This window comes from Eurytemora carolleeae, unplaced genomic scaffold, assembly GCF_000591075.1.
Source record: "Eurytemora carolleeae unplaced genomic scaffold, Eaff_2.0 scaffold528, whole genome shotgun sequence".
NCBI classification, from domain to species: Eukaryota; Metazoa; Arthropoda; class Copepoda; order Calanoida; family Temoridae; genus Eurytemora; species Eurytemora carolleeae.
In genome coordinates, this window is record NW_019396472.1 from 112000 (window position 1) to 136789 (window position 24790).

The following is a 24790-nucleotide window of genomic DNA, read 5'->3' on the forward strand; positions in this document are numbered from 1 at the left end:
AGTAAGTTGATATGAAATCTTATAATTTTTGAAATTCTTTTTTAGCTTTTAACAATATGTTTGATTTATATAGATGAAGGTCAAAGCAATTAAACAGGGTGCTCACAAGCATAGAGAATAGAATATATAGAGAGGAATTTACTAGAAAAAAGTGTAAAACGGCCATTTTGTTGTACTGTTTCCATACTGCAGGTGTACTTCACATATTTATGCTATATAACCTGTCGGGCCCTGGAATATCATTTTATAGAAAATCTAAAATTATTTTTAAAAGAAAACCAAATTATGAAATAGGCTGGTTTCATAATTGACCAATGATCATTTCACATAGACTCTATGCCTTTCACTTTACAAACGATGATTTGCCGTTATAACTATAAATCAAATGATGTTTTGTATTCCCCTAATTCATTATAAAGTTTATTTAACAGTTTAAAAAATTCGAAATTGAAATGAATAGTCTAGGGAACATACAGTATTAATGTACTCTTCTGCATATAATTTGTGAACATTTACATGATTTGTACACTTTGAACTCCCTTTCAGGCTGGAAGGGACTGAAAAAATTCATACCGAGAGATTCTTTTAATTCCTCTCTATATATTCTATTCTCTATGCTCACAAGTCTGCACACACCCTGTCACAGTTCTTGTTGTAATTCATTTTCTGCTCTACACTCTTGTTTTCCAATGTTTCCAATTCCCTTTTTCCATCATGTTCTTGGTTGAATTTTGAAAGAGAAGTTTCTGGATGTCCCAATAACTTCCAATATGTTTTCGGTTCTGGAATTGTGTTGAACACCCTCTCAAATCTAGACCTGCCAGCATGCATTTTATAAAAAATTTTAATGTTCTTTATTTTTTGGATGTTTCTAGCTAATTCTTTTGAAGTCCAGAGGTCGAATTTGAAGAATTTTAGCCGGCTCAAATATGGTTGGTTCTTAAGCCGCGGCTCAAATATGGTTGGTTCCACTTAAAATTGTATTCAATTTTTCAAGATTTAAGTCGGCACACAATTACAACCGGTTTTGGCAGATTTAAGCCGCGGCTCAAATTCATTAAATTCGGGCACAGGTAAGGATAATTTGGAAATTTGAACTCATATTGTTTTGCACCACATTATGCATATGAGGAGTACATATTTTCTTTTTATACTCAACTCTGGATAAGATCTTCTGTAGCAATTCATTCTTAAGAGCAGGATAAATTCCAGTTTCATTTATATAAGAGCAAGATAAGTAAAAACCGGTATCGGCATGTACTTTATCCCTGATTTTTCAGCTTCTGTTATTTCTTTATCTTGTCTGCAGGAATGAATCGCGTATTACACTCAGTGCTTAAACTATTCCCAATCCTGGGATTGATTTCATGCCTGCTCCCTGCTTTGTTAAAACCTGATATGTTTTCAACCATTTCTCCTTTTATCGAAGAGTTATTGTGCGTAAAATCAAAACTAGAGTCGTTACAAGGTCACAAAGTCGCACTAGTAATGTCTGGTTCTTGCCGTTAGTTGAAAGAAGCTGTTGAAAGTAAAAATTACATCGGATCTCAAATTATTAAATATGAAGGAAAACATATACTTATTTTACATAAACACCAGGAAGACTTGTAACGTGACCTGGTGAAGTTCTGATTACTAGAATGTTAAAACTAATATCTGAATGCAATTTTTACATAATTTCGTGTAAAAGCAAAGCCCCCTCCCCCCAACATCTTTTAAAGAGTCTTGTTGAACCCCCTTCCCCTGAAGAAAATCTGTAATGCTTAGAACCGGTCCATTTCTGATATTAGTTTTTTTCAAATTGTCAGGGTTTAATTAATTTTTTGGGTGTTAAAAGAAACTTAACCCAAACATCACGAAATTAATTTCATAATGACTACAATGTTATCGGATTTAATCAACAAAAATCAAAAGTAGGACAATTTAAAATTTCTTTTTTTTTAAATAACAAAAATGCACTCCCCCCCTCTTCCTACCTATCCGTCCTGTAACCGGCTTCATGTGGGGAAAAGTAGAAGTTCCCCCCTAGACATTTCCCCACTACACCCACCAGCAGAAATATCAGAATATATTTCATATTAAATTTCATCCTTGCATTTTTTGTTTTGTCTGAAACTTAAAGAATCATTGTTTAGGAGGATTCAATTGTATAAAACGAATTGGGTCTTTGTCGCATGCTCGGATTTTCTAATCCTTACATCTTTGCAACCCAGTGTAGTAGATATTAGATATTTTAAACTATATGAATTCTATGATTAGATCTAAATCTAATTGCAAAGATATATATGGTTTAGAAAATGTTTATAGTTTGTGGCAAAGTATCAATTTCTTTTTTGTTCAATTTAAAAAATGAAATAAGTGTTTGTTTGATTTCTCAAAAAATTAACCAATTTTTATCGTGATTAGTCACTTTTGGCCGAAAACGTCAAATTCGAAAAAGATCCCAAACTATTTTTTCGACCAATTATTGTTTAACTTTGTAATCAGAATACAATTGTTCCCTTGATATAAAGGATTATATCATGAAAAAAATGCTGTTATAGAAAAAAAGACATTTAAATGCTTTCGGTGCAAAAATTGTTTACTTTTAAAAATCTAAAATATTAGAATTGTCAAAATCTAAATTATTAGAATTGTGCTCAGTGTTTGTTTAATGCTTTTATTTTCTAATATATTCTTACAAATCTGATGTTGTGAATATTTAATACTTCTTTTACACCATCAAGTTGCAAAGATATAGGGATTAAAAAATTTGAGCTAATCGTGGGCTTTAGGGTTTTTTATTTGAATAAATAGTTTGTTTATATAAAATGAATTGAGTCTTTGCCACAGATTCAGCATTTCAATCTCTATTATCATTGCAACCTTTTGGTGTAAACCTTTGATATTTTAAACTTATAATATTTGATCTAACAGAATTCATAGTTTGAAATATCTATAAGGTCTGCAACATTTGGTTGCAAAGATATATAATTTAAAAGTTTGTGGGAAAGACTCAATTTCTTTGGCATTAGTTTAAAAAATAGTTTGTCCCTCTTCCCCGTATAGTCTACTGTTTACTGTGAGGTTTACCAGGTGGTTAATTAGGGCTTGGCACGTTTGATCTTTTTTTTCTAGCTGCTCGTTAACGGTTAGCTGAATTTTCTTTTTAGGTGGCCGTTCGTTTTTAGCTAAACACATAGCGTTATTTTGGTATTTTTCGGTCGTTAACGATCTCAATATTATTAACGAAATTAAAGGCAGACATTTAACAGTGCCACCCGTTAACGATTAGTTTATATAAAGGTAGCAGGACAAATTTAATGACAACATTCGAAAACATCAAAACATGTAAAAAACATCAAAAGCCATAAAATTCTATATTTCAATAAATAAACGAGGGATAATCAGAAAATGGCGTTTAAAACCATCGATGTACATAAGAAATAGCTTTTTACTTTTTGCAAGTTTCTTGCAATTTTAAGCAGAAATAAAGGACGAGACATGCCGTTTCATTTGTTTAATTTTTTTTGTTCGTTTTAATTTTTTTTCAACCGTTAGTTTTTTTCTTCATTAACGACTATTTTCTTTCGTAAACGATTTAAAAGTTAACGGTTTTTTGACGTTCGTTAACGAACTTTTTCGTCAAATTTCAAAAACCTTTGTTTCGTTTACTGAACTTTGCACAGCCCTAGGTTAGATCAGTAAATCAAACTGACAAAATACACGATAAATATAATTTCTAATTATTTATTTATATTTCTCTAGAAATATTACTGTTGTTTATTATACAATGTCCGGGTAAATTTATGGGACTAGAACCAAATATGTCATGAAACGGACAGTTCATGATATTCAAGATAGGCATTTAGTCTTTGCCACAATCTATGATTTTTAATCCTTATTTAATTTCTTAAATAGATTTTTACCATCTTCAACAATTCCGGCTTTTTGATAAATGGAAATTTATTTGATGTGAATCTATATATAAATTTGGCTTGTCTGTTTGTCTGTCTGTCTGTTTGTTTGTTTGTTTGTTTGTATCCAATAAACGTCAAAACGGCTGAACCGATCGGGCCCAAATTTTTTGTGGGACATCTAGGGACTCCAGGGAAGGTTTATGAATCATCAAAATTTCAAATATTTGTCTCCATCAAAATTCGATCGTCATTAAATTTTTTTAAATTTTGAAAATCCGCGAATTATTTTTGTTTTGTTTTACGATGTACACAAAGAGAACATGTTCACAATTAATTTAGGAGATTGGCGCGAAGCGCCCTCTAAGGCTAGAAAGAAGGGCGCGAAGCGCCTTGAATTTCTAGTTTTAATAGAATTCTAAATTTTTTTATTTAAACTTAGTTTTTATTGTTATTGTATTTCTTTAATGTCGTCCTATTAAGATGGAGTATTTGTGAATCGAAGCTTTGTTTACATTTTTAGAAATCTGCTTAAAAACTATTTTATTTTTGCTGAATTTAGTTTTTTTAGGGGGGGGGGAGAATCTTTGCATGGTAAAATAAATAGATACAATTTCATGTCGAAATCTTGACTTTTATATAAATTACAAGTGAAGGTATGTTGCAAGGAAACATAATAAATTAGTCTTTTTCATATTTACATTTTTCCAAATGTCGTTGTAAATAATATTTTACAGAAAATGTTATTAATTCTATCACGACTGGGGGGGGGGCGGGGGTTGTTTTCCAACCCTCCTGTGTTATTTTCTTCTAAATAGCTTAAAAACGGCTTACATGAACTTCTTCACTTGAATTCTATGTTTGATGTCCAAATATTACAAATGATATATCATTGGAAAGTTCTAATGCTCTACTTTTAGATTCTGAAAAAAAAATTTAATTTGCAAAATTTGATTTTTTTTGCAAATCCAGTTATATATTAAAAATGCTTGCAGAAAAAAAGTTCAAAGAAATGACAAAATATACGTTTTTGAAAAGCCCTTGACCATGCCATTTCAGATGTGCAAAAATGTTTGCGAAATTTCACCTGATGTGTAATTAAGAAAAACTAAAAATGTGTAAATTTCTTTTGACGGGTTAAATGTAAATAATTTGCAAAATTTCTTTGAAAAACTTGTGCAATCCGATTCCTTATGTCATAGACTTTCCAAAAAGCTAATAATTATCAAAGTCTGACAACTGCAAGGGGTCCAAACAAAGATTTAGTCTGTTACAGTATGCCTGAATATACTTTTGTGCTTTAAAAATTAATAAACAAACTAATGCACGAACAAATGGACAAACTAGTTAACAAACTAAAAAACAAACTAATGTACAAACTAATAACCAAACTAATTAACAAACTAATTAGCAAACTAATAAACAAACCAAAAAACAAACTAATTAACAAACTAATTAACACACTAATAAACAAACCAATAAACAAACTGATAAGCAAACCAATAAATAAACTAATAGACAAACTTATAAGCCAAACTAATAAAAAACTAATAAATAAACTAACAAACAGACTAATAAACAAACTAATAAACCAAACCTATAACCAAACAAATAAACAAACTAATAAACAAACTAATAAACAAACTATTTAACAAACTAATAAACAAACTAATAAACAAACTAAACTAATAAACAATTTCATTGTTTTGCTGTAGAAATCCACGATTCTATTTTTAAACAACAAATTTAAATATTTATTCAAATAACAGTTATTAGTTCATATTCACGTGCGTTCTTGTATGATTCATGCCCCCCCCCCCGTACGATCCTTTCTTGTTCTTTTCCTCTCTATTCTTCAATACCTTCCCACTATCTACTACTTTTCCTTTTCCTCCTTTTCCTTTATTTCTAAATTGTTTTTGTTTTATTTAAATTAAACATGTAAGTATTGCTGCAGAAGGGCCTCTCATTCAAAACAACCAACAATGGTTAGAGAGACCCTGGCTAAATTAAAATGTAAAAATTTTGCTATTGCAATTGTTTTTAATAAAATATTTAGTCAAATATATATCTATCTATCTATCCAACTACATTTTCCTAAAGCACAGAATGAGTGGTGTTTTTAACGAATAACCTTGTATAATCCCAGTTCTTGGCATTCGCATTTATTTCTGTTCTACATGTGGTCTTCCCTGTGATATATTGGGTCATTTATTATTCCTAGCTGATCATTTATTCTGCAATAGTTAATAATAGTCTTTGATTAATATAAGACAAGGGGGGAGGTCCAGTGCAGTAATAAATTATAAAAATATTTTGCACTTAGTACATGACCCAATGTTGGGAAATTCCAGGGGGTAATTGTTTTAAGGGACTGTCTCCGTATTTAAAGAACGGTTTCCAATTTTTTTGTTCCAGATCGATTTTCCCCCCAAGCTCTTCAGACTTATAAATCATTAAAAACCCTTCATAACTAAATTCAGAAAAAAAAATCTGCCTCCTAAATGCTTCCCAGAGCTGTGTGTAACCTACTAAAAAAGTTTTCGGGACGATCATTCCAAATCAATTTTATGTCAAACTAAGACTTGTGTATTATCTAAGGGGGTAGATTAATGTAAAAATCAGACAAGAAAGGTTCCAAAGTTAATTTCTAAAAGTTGTTCAAGGTTTATCATACTTAAATAGACTTCAGGTAAGATTCCGTATACGGCCTTTAAATTTAAAAATGGAAACCCTAATTGGGAGTTGTGACCCCTCATTTTCATAACCAGTAAATAGTTTATCATTAATATCTAGTTTTCAATCATAAAATTTTCCTTTTGGTTTCCCTAGAAAAGTGACTTGCGGATTTATGCAACAGAGCCAAAAGAAGATATTGTCAGAAAAAAAAATTCTGATTAAACGAAAGACCTTCCCGTGACACTGTGAAACAAAAGAATCACGATCTGACACAAAAATAAAAATCTGACAAAAAAAATCACGATCTGAATCAAAAATCACGATCTGACACAAAAATCACAATCTGACGCGAGAATCATTTAGGATTTTGCCAATTACAGGGGACATTAGTTCCAAAACCAACACTTGGTCCATTTCTTACACTGAGTGTTAGAAATGGCACAAATTGAAAGACTGGGTTTTTGCGATCCCGGCTCGTATCCAGAGTAAAAGTCTATAATTAAAACTATAACCAACATTTTATTTAGCATGACGAGGACAAAATTTCCCAATTTAACAGCTATTTTCTGAAATCAAAATTATATAAATATAAGGATTACTTTTTATATTAAAAATCTTGACCGCTTTCAAGACAATGTCAGGTTTTCCATTTTCGAACATATTCTAAATTTGAATCATCGTCCTGTTTTCGAGACAATGTCAAGTTTTCCATTTTCGAACATATTCTGAATTTGAAACATCCTCGCGTTTTCGAGACAAAACCCACTTTCCCGTTTTCGAGTATAATCCTCAATTCAGAACAAAACTCACTTTGATAACATACAAAAAAATCACTGAAAGTAAAAAATATATTAAGCAGACTGCTAAATTGTTTTTTAAATTTTAATTGTGAAATAAGAAAATAATTTTGATTTAATTTGACGAATTATAAAAAAAAAATTCTTTGGATTTCTTGTTCAATCTATATTGAAAGAACAAAATAAGATTAAAATTTTGATTTCTCGATGCTGTATTGATTTTAAATTATAAAAGAACAATATTCTTTGTTTCCTATTTTGTTTATATTTTAACCTATCAAAAAATCTTGTTTTGTTATGTAAGTGCGTAAAGACTTGAAAATTGACATTGATATGAATTCAAGTAATTGTCTCAAAACCAAGATATTTTTCGAAAACGCGACATGAGCTAAAAGGCGGTAATTGTTTCAAAATAGGGATATGTTCGAAAATGAAAACCACTATCATCAAAAACTAGTTCTCACACCTTACTATTCGTTTAAAGTTGACATTTCTTGTTTCAATAATTAGTTTTAGCCATTTTTAATAATATGGTGTAGTGTAGTAAAGATATATATATATACGCTTGAAAAAGATAACTTTTCAGATTTGGCCCATTTCTAACACCCAATGTTATAAATGGGCCAAGTATTAGTTTTGGAACTAATTTCCCCTGAATTACTTTTCAAGATTTGAGCTAAAAACAATACTGTGGCCGAATTTAAAGAATTTGAGCCACGGTTTAAATTTAAGCCGCGGCTTAATTATGGTTGGTTTCACTTAAAATTGTATCAAATGTTTCAAGATTTATGCCGGCGCTCAATTTAAACCGGGTTTTGGCGGATTTAAGCCGTGACTTAAATTTTTTTTAATTCGGCCTCTGTTTCTTTTATACAAAATAGAGCTGTGATAGTGAGTTAAAACAAAGTATAAGTTCAAAGATGACTTTCATCTTAATATTTGATCCACAACTTTTTAAAGCTGTCTGGTTTTGAGACTTTATCAGCCCTTATATCTTACTCACCCTGGACTAACCAGAGCAAGATATGTTTTTTTATTTGAATTTATTAATTTTAATAATCTTTAAACTTCCGGAGAATTGTGAATTTTTGCATTTTTATATGATACGCTTAGGCCGACAAAAAAAAATGAAGCAAGAAAGCAACAAAATTAAGTTTTATAGGTACTTCAAAGTATATAATCAAAAGTCACAACTTGATGGTAAACGGACCGGATTGTGATTGTGATTGCTTAATTTCTGAAATACAACTTTGTAATATAGATATATGTTGCATTGAATGTAAATCTGCATTTATGTTTATTTAAGCTAAATTTTTTTTTTAAACACAAATTTTTCCAAATATTTGATCAATTTTCTGGACTGATGCATTTTAAGTACAGGAGGGGGGGGGATTGTAACAAGGGGAGGGAGAGAAGGTTCAGGGGTAGGACCAGAAGGTTTAAGAGGGGGGTTGGGGTTGGCACACTGTTCAGCGCTCGCTTGAGAAGAATTGAAGGGGTCAGTGTCTATTTTGATCTGAAGAAGTAATAAATCCAAGAACTAGTGCATGCAGAGAATTTGAAGTTTGTGATTACATTACGTACCTACGTACATACGTAGATATGTACATACATACATACGTGCATACGTATATACGTACATACGTACATACGTACATACGTACATACGTACATACGTACATACGTACATACGTACATACGTACATACGTACATACGTACATACGTACATACGTACATGCGTACATACGTACATACGTACATACATACATACGTACATACGTACACATGTATAACACTATCACGATTCACGACAAGATAAAGTAAATTGCATTGCATTTGCAGGTAACAATGTAAAGAAGAAACATATTTTGTAATCGGATACATTTTTATTTCCAAAAATTGAAAGTAAAATCGAAACTAAGGAGCTACTAGGTCACAAAGTCGTATCAGTAATATCACTTGTATCCTATCCTTCAGTCTAGCTCTAGCTCTAGAAAGCAATAATCGCTGCTATTGACCTTCTTAACTACCTTTCCCTGTTAAATATTTTTTTTGTAAACTCCTACTTACTCGTTAATTTATTTCAAGTTAAATCGGAAACCAGATTACTTTAAATAAATTTCATTCTATCTATATTTGATCTATGAAGGCAAAAGACATCTTCAATCTNAAGTACAATATGCAGTATACATTGTTGATACTATAGTACGCATTTAGTGTTATCACGCATAAACAAAGTGATAAATTAGCAACAATCCAGAGGATAAAATGCCATGCGTACGACAGGAACGACAGAGATGGTGCTGTTTGCACCTTTTCTCAAGACCTCAAAATTTATACCTGCCTGCATATCTATATATATATTATCTTTGGGTTTAATTAAGGATCAAGTCTTTTTTTCAAATCGAGGATCCCCTTTAATCTGTTTTTTAATGTTTAGGTTTAGCTTGATGGATTTCCAAAACCGTTAATTTTTTTCTTGGAATTTTTTTGGACCAAATTAGGACCAAAAATATCGGCCCGATCAGTTTAGTCGTTTTGTCGTTTATCGGATACAAACAAACAAACACTCGTTCACTAAAGGCATCATATGTACGGAAGAAAATTCGTATAGTATATATAGGTTGACAATCCATTTGGTATAGTTTAAATGACCGGTATGGGGGGGAGGGAATGACTATAGTTTTCTTTAGAATTGTCATGTATAACTTAATAATCTATGCTAAAATAAACGATATACATATGTTCTATATATTTATGTGTTTGTCTTGTATATCCTGCTATTCCATGGTTTGATCTGGGTTTCTGTTTCCAATATGTATAAATATATAGAGAGAGACATATTTGAAATATAAAATCTGGAGTTGTCGAATATTTAGAATTTGTCAACATTTACTGTGAAATATTGACTAAACTGCAATACAACCATACAATACAATATCTATATTAAATCTATGTATTAAAGGGACTGTCTATGTAATTAAGACCCGAATTCACAACAAGACCCTTTATAATATTTGTCTGCGCAAAAAAGTTACGGCAAAATTACCGTTATTCTATCTGCAGCAGAGACAATGAAGGATATTGTACCAATGCAGACACCCCTGTCAATGTAACTCAGATAAAGTATTAAAGGACAACATTTCAATCAGGTATGCAATTTTTAAATTGAAGGTTGACACTTTAATTTATTTGGATAGTCCCTTTATTCCCTTTAATCCTATTAATCCCTTTAATCCCTTTAATCCTATACCTGCCTAATCCAAACACAAAGATTATTGTAAAATAATTGTTTTTCTTCTAGTATAAAAACTAGAGAGGGGTCTTTGGCTGGGAGACCTTCCGACGCTAAGGAACGGCATGTATTGAAAAATAACGGACGAGTTCGTTAACGATTGGCAAACCCCATTAATTTAGAAATCGTTAACGAACGGAAATAGCCGTTATGCATAAAAAAATTTCGGATTCATTTTTCGCGAACACTCCCTTTAACATCGTTAGCGATTTCTACAATATCTTCGTTAAAGCTGTTAATAAAATTGAGATCGTTAACGAACAGTAAACTAGAGAAAAGGCGAAAAATATTGTTAGGAAACAAAACATTCAGTTCTTAGCTGAAGAACAAAAGCTACCAGAAAAGTCTTTTTTTAAACGATTTTAACTAACTCTTACAGAACAGCTTTAAAAAATCTGTAAAGGTGCCCAGCCCCAAAGAAGGCTGGATGTATAAACTTGTTTATGGCTGTAACTCAATCAACAGAAAGTATTTTGTGTAAAATTGTTCCAATCTTATCCAATGAAGAAGAAAATTGATGTATTTTAGAGTTTGCAACTATTGTGAATTATTTCAAACTCTGCTCAAACAAATCATAAAGACAATACTATAACCTTGTAGACTTAAAAATAGGAGCTGTTATATTATCCAATCTTTATATGTAAAATTCTTTAATGCCAGTCTAATTCGAACAATTAAAAAAAATTCATCATTTTGATTGATATGACCTATTAACCTTTTATGTAACATATTTTTAATTTGAATTACAAACTCAAATTTCTTTAGAGAAACATGTTCCACATTGCAAGAGATTTTACCAAAAATTTAGTTTTTCTAATTCTAATTCCAAGGACAGAAGGAGAAAGTTAATTTATGCCACATTATAGGGAAGACGTTGTGCGGGAAAACGGCGGGAGTGACTTTTAATAACCAGCGCTGCCAGCGCTGGGTTCCCAAGCTAGTTTTCATATAAAGTATCAACATGAACAATACGTTCTGTGTACTGCAGTAATATTCAGTACATTGAGGAAACAGTGGGATGTATTGAAGAGTGGTTTCTAAATTAAAATTTAGACTTACTTAAAAAAAATGAATATAATGAATATAATTCAATTAATCAGTAGAAAAGTTTTCAAACAATATTTTCTAGAAAACATAAAATTTGGAACCCCGGTCGATTCTGCCGTTTTGACGTTTACAGGATACAAACAAACAAACGAACAAGTAAACAGGCAAGCAAAGTATCTCTAAATTTTAAAGAAATTGATTGCAAAATGTTTTTAAAATAAGATTTTTAAAATATGAAACCGAATAATGAAGTATGTACATTGTACAGCCTAACCATCATGTTGATATTTTTTAGAAAACAATAATTTTTATAAAATAGTTGTGATTTGCCTTCATCTGTATGTTCCTTAATGATAGATCAGCCACAGTATAGATTTTATGCTCACTGAATATACATACACCAACATACACATAGAAGATTACTGGTTTTCTTATTTTTTTTAAAATACGGATTTAAAGGAAAACTGAAGTTAAGTGGATTTTATAAGATAAGATTCTTCTAATACAGATAAAAGAATAAGAGAATTAAGAAGATTAAGAGAATTTAAAAGAAGAGAATTAAGAAGATTAAGAGAATTAAAAAGATTAAGAGAATTAAGAAGAAGAGAATTAAAAAGATTAAGAGAATTAAGAAGAAGAGAATTAAAAAGATTAAGAGAATTAAACAAGGAGAAAACCACGACTAAACATTCTTCACATACTTTTCTAAATATAAAACTAGATAATCACCCCAAACAAAAACATGAAAATTTGAATTTTATTTATTTTAAAAATTTCTATTTTGTGGTTTGTCAGATGGTTTCTCCATCTGATTTCTGGATCATTAGCTGGCTGTCTTTCTGTCTTCTAGTTAGTTTATACAGTTGGTTCGCCCGCACAGGGAACTAAGTGCAGGATTATTGTTCAAAATATTATTATTTAGTCAGAATTCAATTCTAAAATACCGCAAAAGAAAAATCAGAGCATCAGTGTTCACTTTTACAAACACCTAAAATAAATTTTGAAAAAACCTTCGGGTCGTTTCACTGTCATGTTTCTTTCTTTTGTAAATCTTAAATTTGAAACCATACGAGGATTTGCATGAAAAATATTTCAATTATTATATCTATAATATCTAAATATAACAAATTTTATAGAATTTATAGATTTTATAGAGTAGAAATCTCTGTTTGTTTGTTTCAATGTTTGTTCGTGTGTCCGATCATAACTCATGAACTCCTTGACCGATTTGTCTCAAATTTTGCTGGATTCCTCAGCTTGTCTAAGATATTTTAGGTTCCTAATTTGATAATCTGATCCAGATAAAATGAAATTGAAGTATTTGGCTCTCACTGTGTTTATATCTGTTCAGGTTGGAAAAGTTTACATTGCTTTTTTTCTGAATTCACACCGATCCATGCTTTCTTAAGCATTATTTGTCAAAAAGTAATGATAGAGGTTAAAGTTTTAATCTTTAATTTCTTATTGGTCATTTGTCAAAACCTACTGCAAATAAACCCAAAAAATGTGCAAATTGACTTTAAGGGAAGTGTAAGCAAAAAAAATAGTTTTTTGTTTGTGAATTTGCGATTTTGTTTCTTTTTGTTATAGGGCTTTCCAACGGGCTAAAACTTGTAAAAATCCAACAACCGGAAGTGTAAAGTGGGAGCAAGTAAAATAATTTTTGGCAATACATTTTTAATTATTAAAAAACAACGGGATTAAAAAACCAATAACTGTTATCTTTTAATAACCGTTTTTTTTCTAGGGATTACTAGGACAAAATCTTGAAGATATTGCGAAGGATTTAAAGATTTTTCAAACAGATGATATTTATCCAACTTCACAATTTTCTACGAAGGTAAAACAAATTGCAACTTTTCTTTTAAAAGTTTTTTTTTATAAACCATTCCACAATGGGCCAGTATTTGGAAAAAATGCCAAGACTGCTTACAGCTAAAATATATTCATTCTTATGAGGGGTTTCGGGCGCAAAAAAATCATTTTTAGTGTTATATTTTCTCTATGAGTGGTCATGACCACCTAGGTGGTCATGAATGGTGGTCAAGGGTGGTCATAAGAAGTAAATAAAGGGTATAACACGTGATACTTCTAACTATAGGTAATCATGCCGGCGGGATAACTGAAATAAACAGATTCAGCACTTTTAAAAATAAAAAGAACAATATCTTCTTCATTCTTTCTCATGTTTAAAGTTTACCGTTTTTAATTGATAAATGAATTAATAATGGAGGGTCGGGTCACCTGAAATTTCGTCTTCAGCCCGGTTTATAATATATTCAGGCGAAGGTAGAGAATGGAAAATGGAAATCTAAGAAACCAACGGAAATAGAGAAAAAGTTCAGGTTAGCTTTTGTCATACAGTGAAACCCTTAATAACGAATACATCGGAAGAATTTATCAAATGTCGTCTTGACAATTTTCCAATGAGTTTTATACTATATTACGTAAATTTCAGTATTTGGTAAAATAAAAAAATAGCCATGAATATGCAGGAACAGTTTTAAAGATTTCCATATAATCATGCAATTAAAAAACTAAATATCTGCAGTACTTTACACATATTTCTCAAAAGTTCTGAATATTTGAACAGGGTGTTCCACGAAGCATGACAGTTGGAGAATGGTTTTGAATGTCTTCTTCTATATATTATATTAGATATTAAAGACTTTTTTGCAGTGTATTTAATTAACAAAATCTTTAACTCGTTTATATTTTACTTAATAATTAATTTTACCATAAAATGACTACCATGCTATAATTCTTATTAATGATAATTAATCTCGTTTGTATCAAAGAATTTAACAAATTATGAAAGAAGACATTAAAAACTATTCACCAACTTCCATGTTTCGTGGGACACCCTGTATGTCCAATGAGGCTTTTAAAATAAAAAAAAACAGTTTTACTGCGATTTCTGGAATGTAAATTAAAATATTCATTAAAGGAAAAATGAAATTGGGTATAGGCAGAAACCTTAGCATTTTAGGAGTTGATCGAGACCCATGAGAGTTCTATCTGATGTTCCTGTCTCGAGAAATTAATATAAAACTGTGCCATATACGAAAACCTATACATAAAATTTTATAAAAAATAGTAGGTTAAAAAAACATATTCAGCAAATACGCAACCAATCTGAAAACAAAGATATCCCAAGGAAGCTTAAGTAACTCAGGTTTGATCCTATTTATATTTGAATTAAAAAGTTTTAAATTTTTAATAGATATGATTGATAATATAATAAATACTCCCGTATCACGTGACCAATGGCGGTGCAGTATACTTGTTTCTGATTCAAAGGTTTGAATGAGAAAGGCCTCACATTAATGGAGGGTAACATTAGTTTATTTACCATGGACAAAGGGATAACATATATCACATAAATCTAAAAAAGAAAATGGAGCAGTACAAATACCCACTCTGCGCTTTATATGTTTTCAAACAGGGTTACCCACAAAGAGACTTCAGAGACGACTGTGCAGAATTTGTTTAATATTTTTGGTTGTATAAATTGTTACTTTCAACTTTATTTTGTATTCGTTTTTTTTGTCAAATTATTGATGAATGAGCTTTCCCTTAAATAATATTATTAAAGGAAGGCCGAGAATCTAATTCATCCTTTATTATAAAGTTGTAATCTCTGTTTGTCTGTTTGTTTTTTTGTATGTCCGATCATAGCTCAAGATCCGACTTTCATTACAAAAATGTTGTTTCCCGTTAAATTTGACCATGTCCGGGTAAACGGCGGGAGTAACTATGAGTAACCTGGGCAACGCTGGGTTCCCAAACTAGCCCTTAACAATTTTTTAAGTCGGCATTAAAGACTCATCCTTTTTGAGTAAACCTGTTTATGTTTACTAGGATACTGGAGAGAGAAAAAGAGGAGGAAGACAGGATAAAGAAGGAGGAAGAGGAGAAGAAGAAGAAACTAGATACAGGGAAGAAGAAGAAGAATATGTCTATCAAGGATAAATCCAAAATAAAGAAATCGGATGATACTTATCTCAAAGACGAGGTAAGAAACTAAAGTACATATATACATTTTTATTACCAACAAAAATATAATTAATATGTTTAGGTTTTGATATTTTTTTACACCAGCTGATTTATGCAGTTATGACAACGTACAATTTAAGCGTTAAAGTCTGAAAGTCGCCATTCTTAATCCTCCTAAAATGTTCGCGAATTCTTCTGTTTAAATGACACAAATGTGCAAATGACACAAATGTGCATTTTAAAAAATGATAAATTTTAACATTTTTTCCGGGTTAAAGTTTTTCCACTTCGAGCGAAGAGCCATGAAGAGCCATAACTATTTTAATGACGCATGTTGTTATTGATTAGTTGATGACTATACAATTGTTTCTAGAAAGGTCAGCTGTGTCAATCAATGTCTGAAGACTCTGTAAAGGATACACTCTTGAAGGTAGAAAATAAAAAATGGCTGACACACTTTTTTGCAAAATGGAACGAAATGATGATATGTTTTTTGGATTTTAAAATAGCTGACACGTTGAGCGGGAATATGATTTGTCAGACATACTTTAAGGAAAATGAAATGGATGACGTACTTTCCGGAAAATAAAATGGATGACGTACATTCCGGAAAATAAAATGGCTAAAATACTTTTAGGAAGATAAAATGGTTGACATATTTAAAAAAAATGGCCGTACTTCTTAGGAAATATGAAATTGGTTGACAAACTTTAAGGGGAAAAAATACCTTTATACTTTAAGGACAACATACATGACGTACTTTCGGAAAACAAAATGGCCTTCATGAAAAGCAGTAAAAAGAGGACTACTAAGAAAATCCGCAATTATATCAAATCAACAAAAACAACTTTTAAAAGATCAAAGTCAAGTAAAGCCTCTTTTTTTAAGTATGATATTATGATTTAGTTTGGTTTGGTTACCCATATTATTCCAGAGGTTGAAAAATTCAGGTAAATATCTAACAATATTATCTGATACATTTTAGAAATATCAAACCATTTATGCATTACAAAAATTGTAACAAATTATTAATTGAAAAGATTAAGATAATATTAATAAAAAAAGATATTTATAACTTAAAAAATTCATTTTATTTGACACAAAATTCTCAAAAAAATTAGAATTTTTAATATGCAACCTAATGAATTTAATTTTTCTTACTTGGGCCGTGGGCGTAAAATCACAACCTACTTGTTAAACCATTTTATGTGAATAGTTTTGAATAGTTCAATGAACATGGCACACAGTAATTGTACAGTAATTGTACTGTACATAGACCCATTTCGCTAAATACTGAGGAATAGAAAGACGACGGATAGACCAAAGTTATAGTTTTGAAGAGTTCAAATAACATGGCACACAGTATTTGTACAGTAATTGTACTGTACATATACCAATTTCGCTAAATAAGTTAATTTCCTAGTGGCTTAAAACAATTTGCTTAAAACACAAACAGTTGCTTAAATATCGTTCTCTATTTCTTTGTCGTATGAGTTCTACAGCCACGGTTGTGTACTTTTTAATGCATTTTATATGACTAGGTCACAGTGATTCAAAGGCCGCAATCTCTCTGCGAAGATTAATGAGAATTTCGAGAAGAGCTGCTTTAAAACTAAATCCTAAAACATGTGCTTTCGAGTTCTAAGATGTACAATACATTGTACAATGTACATGTCTTGGGCTAATAGAGAGTTAATGCAATAAAATCAAAGGTGTTGCGACACTTATAAGTCGATCTAGTCTTGTAAATTGATCCAATTTTTCTAATTTTTCCAAGGATTTTGGATATATGAAGTATTTACCAGGTTTTATTGTTTTAGGAGTTCAATAAAACTTCTAAAAGATTCTCTCCCGCAGAAAAAGAAAAGAAAAGAGAATAGATCATCTGCTAAAAAAGACAAGGCAAGTTTATGTGATTTTATCCCCCCCTCCCCCCCTTCCTTTCTAATATAGGATGTCTCAATAAATCTTAAAATTTAAGTATATCCAAAATACCATAAAGTGATTTGATCGGAAAAACTTAATGATTTCTAAACAATTACTCCACAATATTACATTCTCAGTTCAACGACCAGACATTGCCGGTCACTCCCTTTAAATTTCAGAGAATAAAGAGCGCTGTTTATTTTTTGGTAATTATTTTGTCACAACTTCTTGCCCTAAAAAAGTGGCCTACAGTTCTATCGCTAACAAAGAAAATTCACGTTTTTTTCATGAAACTTTGCAGATCAGGATGTTATTTTTTTATTGTCCAAAGGGACTTTAAACAAAGTTCTCTATCTATCCATTTTATTTCTATGGAATGTATCATGTGTCTGTAAACAAACACGCGTCCATATATGGTATATGAAATCTCAGAAATTTTATCAATCCTATATCTATTCTATAATATACATATATTATGTATATATATATATAAGAAGAAACAGAGAAATTACTATTCATATATAGGAATATGTATATTTCAGTTTTTAACTTCACGTTTTTTATTAAAAAAGAAAAAAAAAATTTATTAAGAAAGAATATAAATATGTATATGAATAGTAATTTCTCTGTTTCTTTGTTTGAATGTCTGATCATGACTCTTGAACCCTCAGACCAATTTCACTAAAGACTGAGGAACTCTTTAAAACCACAGCTCAGGAACCTTCTTTGTTTTTGGTTTAAATATTTTAGTTTAGTTTGAACTGAGTTAAGAATGTCTGGGTCATGCATATTACGAGACTTCAGATTTTTCTTTTCACAATTACATTTTGAAGATAGGCCATGAAATCTTACAAATAAAACAATTCTTAAAACCAAAAATTATAAAAACTATTTTGTTTTTCAAACTTATACACAATGCAGTTTATATAGAATAGAATAGAAAAATGTTTGTTTAGCTTGGAGTTCTAAAGGATGGTACAACTGTCAAACTGACCCAATCAAACTTTGTTGGAAGATCTTTCAGTCTTGCTTCACTTCTAAACCCAATGGTAAATAAACAAATATTTCAAATATATTTTCCAGCTTTAAATATACCTCAATATCCTTTGAACTCGATGTTGTAAACCTTTGATATTTCAAACTCAGATTATTTGATCTAACAAAATTCATAATTTGAAATATCTAAGGTCTGCAACATTTGGTTCCAAAGATATAGTGATTAGAAAATCAGAGTTTGTGGCAAAGACTCAATTCCTTTGGAAATTATTGATATTTCCTGACATTTATTTTAGAATATTATTCAAATCTGGATTCCAGAGGTGGAGGGGGGGGGGGGGTCGGGGGAGATTAAAGAGTACAAACTTTAAAATTTAAGAAAAAAACTAGAACAAGATGTTTTATTTTGCAAAATTGAAAATTTAATTTGAATTTATTTTAGCTACTTATTTTGATATGTATTTGATAGGTTTACCGGTTCTCTCTGTACACATTATCCAGAGACGTTTTTAAATTTATTTCATTGTGAATATCCTTGTATACTTTCTAGCGTGATGATTTGGCTGAGATCTATGAGGATGGAGATAATAATGTTGTAAAAAGAAGAGAAGAAAGAAGAGGACGAGATAAAAGGACTCCAGAAGGTAGCAACAACATTTAGTTATTTTCTAAAGAACGCTCCTATCAAATTTAAACATCAATATACACATGTTCAAAGTTTGATATGTGGCCGCATCTCTCGGCCTCCGAGCCTATCCTAGCCGCAGCCCTCAGCCCCCCAACCTTACCTAGCCGTAACACTTTGCCCAAAAATTGTCTTAACCAAGCCTAACCCAAGCCTATTTTGTTAAAAATAGTTGTCATGTCCAAATTTGATAGGAGGACAGAGGGGGGTGGGGTGGGGTACAAAAAGCGGTCTCTAGGACAGACCCAAAAATTTAATTTAGAATTGCTTCCGTTAGTTAGATATTACAGACAAAATATTAGGTTTTATTTTATCAGGTCGAGTCCTAATAAATGAATCAAGTTACATTGTTAATTCGCCTTAATTTACAGTGATAACCAAAAAGCTGTAGAATAGGAAGACACATTTTATTCTGAAAGTTTAACTTTGAATAGTCAAATGAACATAAAACACGGCGATTGTGAAGTGTAAACAGACCCATTTCACGCAATAAGTGAATTAATAAGCTACGAGTGAAACTATTTGCCTTGTACCAACATCGAAAACACTTAATTATTGCTTTAATGTCGTCTTCCTATTCTACATTCATTCTTACTAAAAAACGGTTTGTTATAATGTTTAATGAAACTTCGATATTTTTATTCAGAAAGAACTTCTTATTCAATTTTATTTGTTTGTACAGTACAGAGAGGGACCCATAAAACTGTGAAAAGGAAAGACGACTGAAAGATGCATTTGAGACACAGCAATTGATTAATTGATTCATAGACCCACTTTACTCACAGGGACTGTAAGCGTAATTTCAAGTAACCCTCCATGCAAAGATGGCTGCAGCCTGCAATACCCGATTTAAAACAATAAAAAGTAGGAATTAGATATTCATGTTATTGTTTATAAACTGTTTATTTGCCTTTGCGGGTTCTCTGGGAAAATGCCTTTTCTTGCTTCCTAAAAACAAGAGAAAAATTATCAGAAGTAAAACTTTAGAAAAACGACTCTTCCACCTTTTGTTTTAAGGGTTCTTTTGTGAATCAGGCATTGTCATCTTTGCATAGAGGGTCACTTGAAAATCATTTAAATCAGTTGATTTTCAATCTACTGGTAACACAATAAGATTTACAGTATATAACGTTGCTCAAATGTGGTCTCATTGAGCAACGTTATATGCGTCTTATTGTAAATATATAGTGAGTTGTGACTATACTGAAGTTACATGTTCTATTTGTCAGATATTGCCAGCTATCTGGGTGCAGTGAACTATATTGAAGTTACATATGTTCTATTTGTTAGATATTGCCAGCAATCTGGGTGCAATGAACTATACCGAAGTTACATGTTCTATTTGTTAGATATTGCCAGCTATCTGGGTGCAATGAACTATATTGAAGATACATGTTCTATTTGTCAGATATTGCCAGCTATCCATGGGTGCAATGAACTATATTGAAGTTGCATGTTACATGTCAGATATTTCCAGCTATCTGGGTGCAATAAACTATTAAACTATACTGAAGTTGCATGTTCTATTTGTCAGATATTGCCAGCTATCTGGGTGCAATGAAAAGAGACACTAAACGAAAAGGAACTTCTAGAAACTTCGATCAAGTTGTAAGTAATCAATAATTAAATATCCCATTTATCAATCAAATGTAGATATGAAAAATATTATTTTTAATAAATCAATCAATTTGGATTAATGAATCAAATTTTCAATGAATTATTCAAATATTCAATAAATGCATTTAATATTTGCAAAAATAAATTAAATATTTAAAAATGCATCAAACATTAAAGAAACTAATAAAATATTCAAGAAATGAATTAAATATTCAAGAAATAAATTAAATACGCAATAAATTAATAGAAATATTAAAGAATTAAAATGTTTTACTAAAAATAATTTGTCCATTGGTAAATGTAACAAATTAATTATTTTATAAATAAGTTTTTAGATGAATTAAGTACTGCAGTAGCCATTAATTAAGTAGAATTTTCCATAAAAATTGTCTTAAAAGAATATTTTTTTAGCCAGAATGCTATGGATGGAGATATTTGACAGCAATTTCTGCAATTTCTCCTGGTAAATAAGTCTCAATACTATTTTTAAAACACTTCTTTCAAGTTTTTTTTTAACAAAAATTTTCTTTTTAACGAATTTGGAAAGTTTCTGCGGAAAAATACTTTTCTTTAACTTTTAAATCTTGAAATATATTCAGTTTTTAAATAGTAATCATAAGCTTCCAACGAAATTCTAAAATCGTTGCGTTGCGTTGTATGAAGACTGAAGCGCTGCAATTTGCGTAATTTTACGAGATTTGCGCTCTTAATTGCGCAAATAAACGAGCGCAATTTGGGGTCACAAATTTTATCTTAGAATTTCCCTTTATGCTCAAATAAAAACTGCACAATATACAGAACTTTCAAAAATATAATTATAAAAAGGGATTTTTTTTTATAGATAACTCCGCTGATGTGGATGTACTTACGCAGTCAGTGTCTGATATGTTGGACAACACTTTTGCTGAATTAGTTGCAGATATTCTAACTTCATGCAGTGATAGACTTGAGGTTCCAGGTAAACAAACAAACAATGAAGGAACTTGCTGGAATCAAACACTTTTGCTGAATTAGTTGCAGATATTCTAACTTCATGCAGTGATAGACTTGAGGTTCCAGGTAAACAAACAAACAAACAATGAAGGAACTTGCTGGAATCAAACACTTTTCAAGGTAGTGAATCGACGATGTCTTCCACATTAATGATTAGATAAAGGACTAGAGGGAATCGTAGAAATTACTGAAAGTCCCTTTAAGATAGCATTGTTTAGATATGTGTCCTCCTATGGAGGATTCTAAACCTGGTGAAGATGACCAGCCCCTGCTAGCCGGGCTGACCTGCAACTCAACATGTCAGCTAAACGATGACTGTGGTTTCCAGGAATTATGCTGCAGGTTAAATAATGGGTGTCCAATAAAGGATTAAACCTTAATGACAACCTAGGCAGCTCACGTTTTAAAAATCCTTCCCAATTTTTACATACAGGGTTACCCACAAATGATAAGACTTCAGAGACGACTGTGCGGAAATTATTTACTTTTTTTTCTTAAACTAACAATTACCTACATTGCATATCATTTCTTTCTTTTTAAATCATTAAATAACGCAATAAAAGGCATATTCAAGGCAGTTGGTATATTTTAACCTTGAGATCGTATCGTTATAATATAGGATTTTTATGTTTTCTTTTTCAGTTTCATCCTTTACCCTACAATTTGTTTAATTCTGTTATTCATTGGTACCTTTAGTATTTATTTTTGGTTGGGTCTTGTAGCTCTTTAGGATACAACATAGGATCAAGTTCTGTAATTGGGCTAGTTTTAGGGCTTTTAACAGGCTTATTGAGGGTCAGGGATAGTGTAAACCTACAGAATGTCCCAATAAACATAGAAATTTCGTCTTTGTTCATAATTGGGTTAATACAGAGTGTCCCACGAAACATGACAGTAGATAAATAGTTATGAATGTCGTCTTCTCTGTAATAGAAGTTTTTTTTCCACTTTCCACTCCCATATTATATTTTTATTTTTGTCTTTGGTATCAAACAACTTAAAACATTATGGAAGAAGACATTTTAAACTATTCACAAACTGTCATGTTACGTGGGACACCCTGTATATAAAATAAAACTCTTATTAAACCTCACTTAATATGAATTCTTACTCATTCCCGATGGTAAGAGGGTAAGGGGGGCGATACTTTTTACCCCAAAATTCAGTTTCCCCGTAAAAATCCTTTATTTACCCCAATTCAGCGCGGATAAAATCATAATTTTTTACTTTGCTCTTCCGCACAAACATACACAACTTATTGGGGGAAAAATGATTTTCAAAAGGGCGGGGAGGGGATTTTTCGAGAAAAAATACATCCCTATTTCCAATGTAACCGCACAATAAAAATATTTTTTCTAATTTTCTAAATTCAGACAAAGTTGTGGAGGAAACAGTTGTTTAAGTGTACTGGGTCCAAAGTACAACAAATGTGAGTTTGCTGATCAGTACATGCAGTGTGTGTACAACATGATAGATACTCAGGTACACGAGAATTTTCCTCAAAGAGACTGTATGCGTAATTTCAAGTGACCCCGTATACAAAGATGGGCATGCCCGATTTACAACATGGTACCCTTGAAACCTTTGTGTGTTTAATGATTAAGTTTGACTGTTTTTCTTGTTCTTCAAAAGCGCATGCGCACAAGAAACAAATATGAAATTATCAGAAGTAAGTTAGTAAAGTGATGTTATTACGTTTTGATTAGATTAAGGTTTTAAGGGTACCGTTGTAAATCAGACATTTCCATCCTTACAAGGAGAGTCACGTTAAATAAAAAATGTATTTAATAATTTTTTTTATTTTTTTTTATTGCAGATTTGTGCCGACAACCCTGGCCACACCATTTTCTCCAAGGTTACTTAGAACACAAATGAATCCCTGGACAACCCTGGCCACACCATTTTCTCCAAGGTTACTTAGAACACAAATGAAACCCTGGACTAACTGCAGGGATAGATATAATCGGATTCTTAAATCTAAATTTATTTGCGTTTTGATCTATGTATAATTTATAAATCTTAAAACTTACAATTCTTCTAACTATTCATTTGCCACGTCAACGGACAACAAAGTGTGCCAGAGAAAAACCGAAAAAATGATTTTAAATTCGTCAAATTTGTATCGTAAGCGATAGTTTACCCAAACCATTAATTCAATGAGATGAAACTTTTTGCTAAAACTAAATAAAGGAAGAAATTACAATCAGCCCAAAAGGGTAAATTTTAAACATTTACATTCTTTTAAATGACGATAAATAAAAACTCAAATTTGTGATATTTTTTGTATGATTAATTCATATTTATTGTATTCATTCGTATAGTGTGGATATTTTATATTTTAGAATAGAAAAAATCTATTATTCTTTTTTAGAGGGAAAGGGTTCGATCAAATATGTTCAAAAGTTGTAATTTTGAACTTAAATGTTAAATTTACTTTATATGTACTTTTGATAATTAATACATATTTTTATATTTAAAGTTGTTAAATTTGAGTATTCTAGAGATGAAAAATAAATTGGTTCGTTTTTAAGAGTTTTTGGGACGGATTCCATAAAAACCCCAAAATGGTTTATGGACATTTGCATTTTTTCCCCCATTCCGAAAACAGCATTTAGTTAAATGACAAAGTTATACTCCACCACTAATTACTATACTAGGGTCTATCTTTTTATTTAAAAAGACACTTTATTAAAAGAGTTACTTGAATTACTTCTTGGAGTCAAGACTACTGTGCATCCTTCGTGCCAGCAACAATAATTGAGTTAACCTCGGTTTTCTTTCAACCTTGAAGGAGCGGAATTAAGCAGGAGACATTAAAAAAAGTTCACGAGAATTTGTTTCAAATTGGACAAACAACGTGTA

The 24790-nt window shown here is 31.0% G+C and overlaps 2 protein-coding genes across 5 annotated transcripts in view; one reads left to right on the plus strand and one right to left on the minus strand.

The window, feature by feature from the left end:
• LOC111703920 (uncharacterized) overlaps window positions 1–2111 on the minus strand; it is a 36004-nt gene extending 33893 nt beyond the window's left edge. For 2 of the 3 annotated variants that reach the window (XM_023476007.1, XM_023476008.1), the window contains exon 1: window positions 1977–2111. In XM_023476007.1, the coding sequence (XP_023331775.1) occupies window positions 1977–2089 (113 nt within the window). In that variant the 5' untranslated portion in view covers window positions 2090–2111. Of the gene's footprint in view, window positions 1–636; window positions 812–1976 lie in introns of those variants that run through there. The other variant, XM_023476009.1, reaches the window with a different exon arrangement.
• A 10882-nt stretch (window positions 2112–12993) lies between these two features.
• On the plus strand, window positions 12994–24334 carry LOC111703924 (uncharacterized). Of its 2 annotated transcripts, XM_023476014.1 has the most exons (16): window positions 12994–13066; window positions 13463–13555; window positions 13999–14060; window positions 15577–15730; window positions 16085–16141; window positions 16618–16661; window positions 17532–17613; window positions 18594–18686; window positions 19184–19277; window positions 20853–20926; window positions 21347–21398; window positions 21777–21854; window positions 21956–21994; window positions 22147–22270; window positions 23302–23410; window positions 23745–24334. In XM_023476014.1, the coding sequence occupies exons 1-16, from the start codon at window positions 13022–13024 to the stop codon at window positions 23790–23792; spliced, it is 1248 nt and encodes a 415-aa protein (XP_023331782.1). In that variant the 5' UTR covers window positions 12994–13021; the 3' UTR covers window positions 23793–24334. The 2 variants fall into 2 exon arrangements, with proteins under 2 accessions (XP_023331782.1, XP_023331781.1); XM_023476013.1 differs by lacking the exon at window positions 21956–21994 and having other exon boundaries at window positions 21777–21893.
• Window positions 24335–24790: the final 456 nt, after the last annotated feature.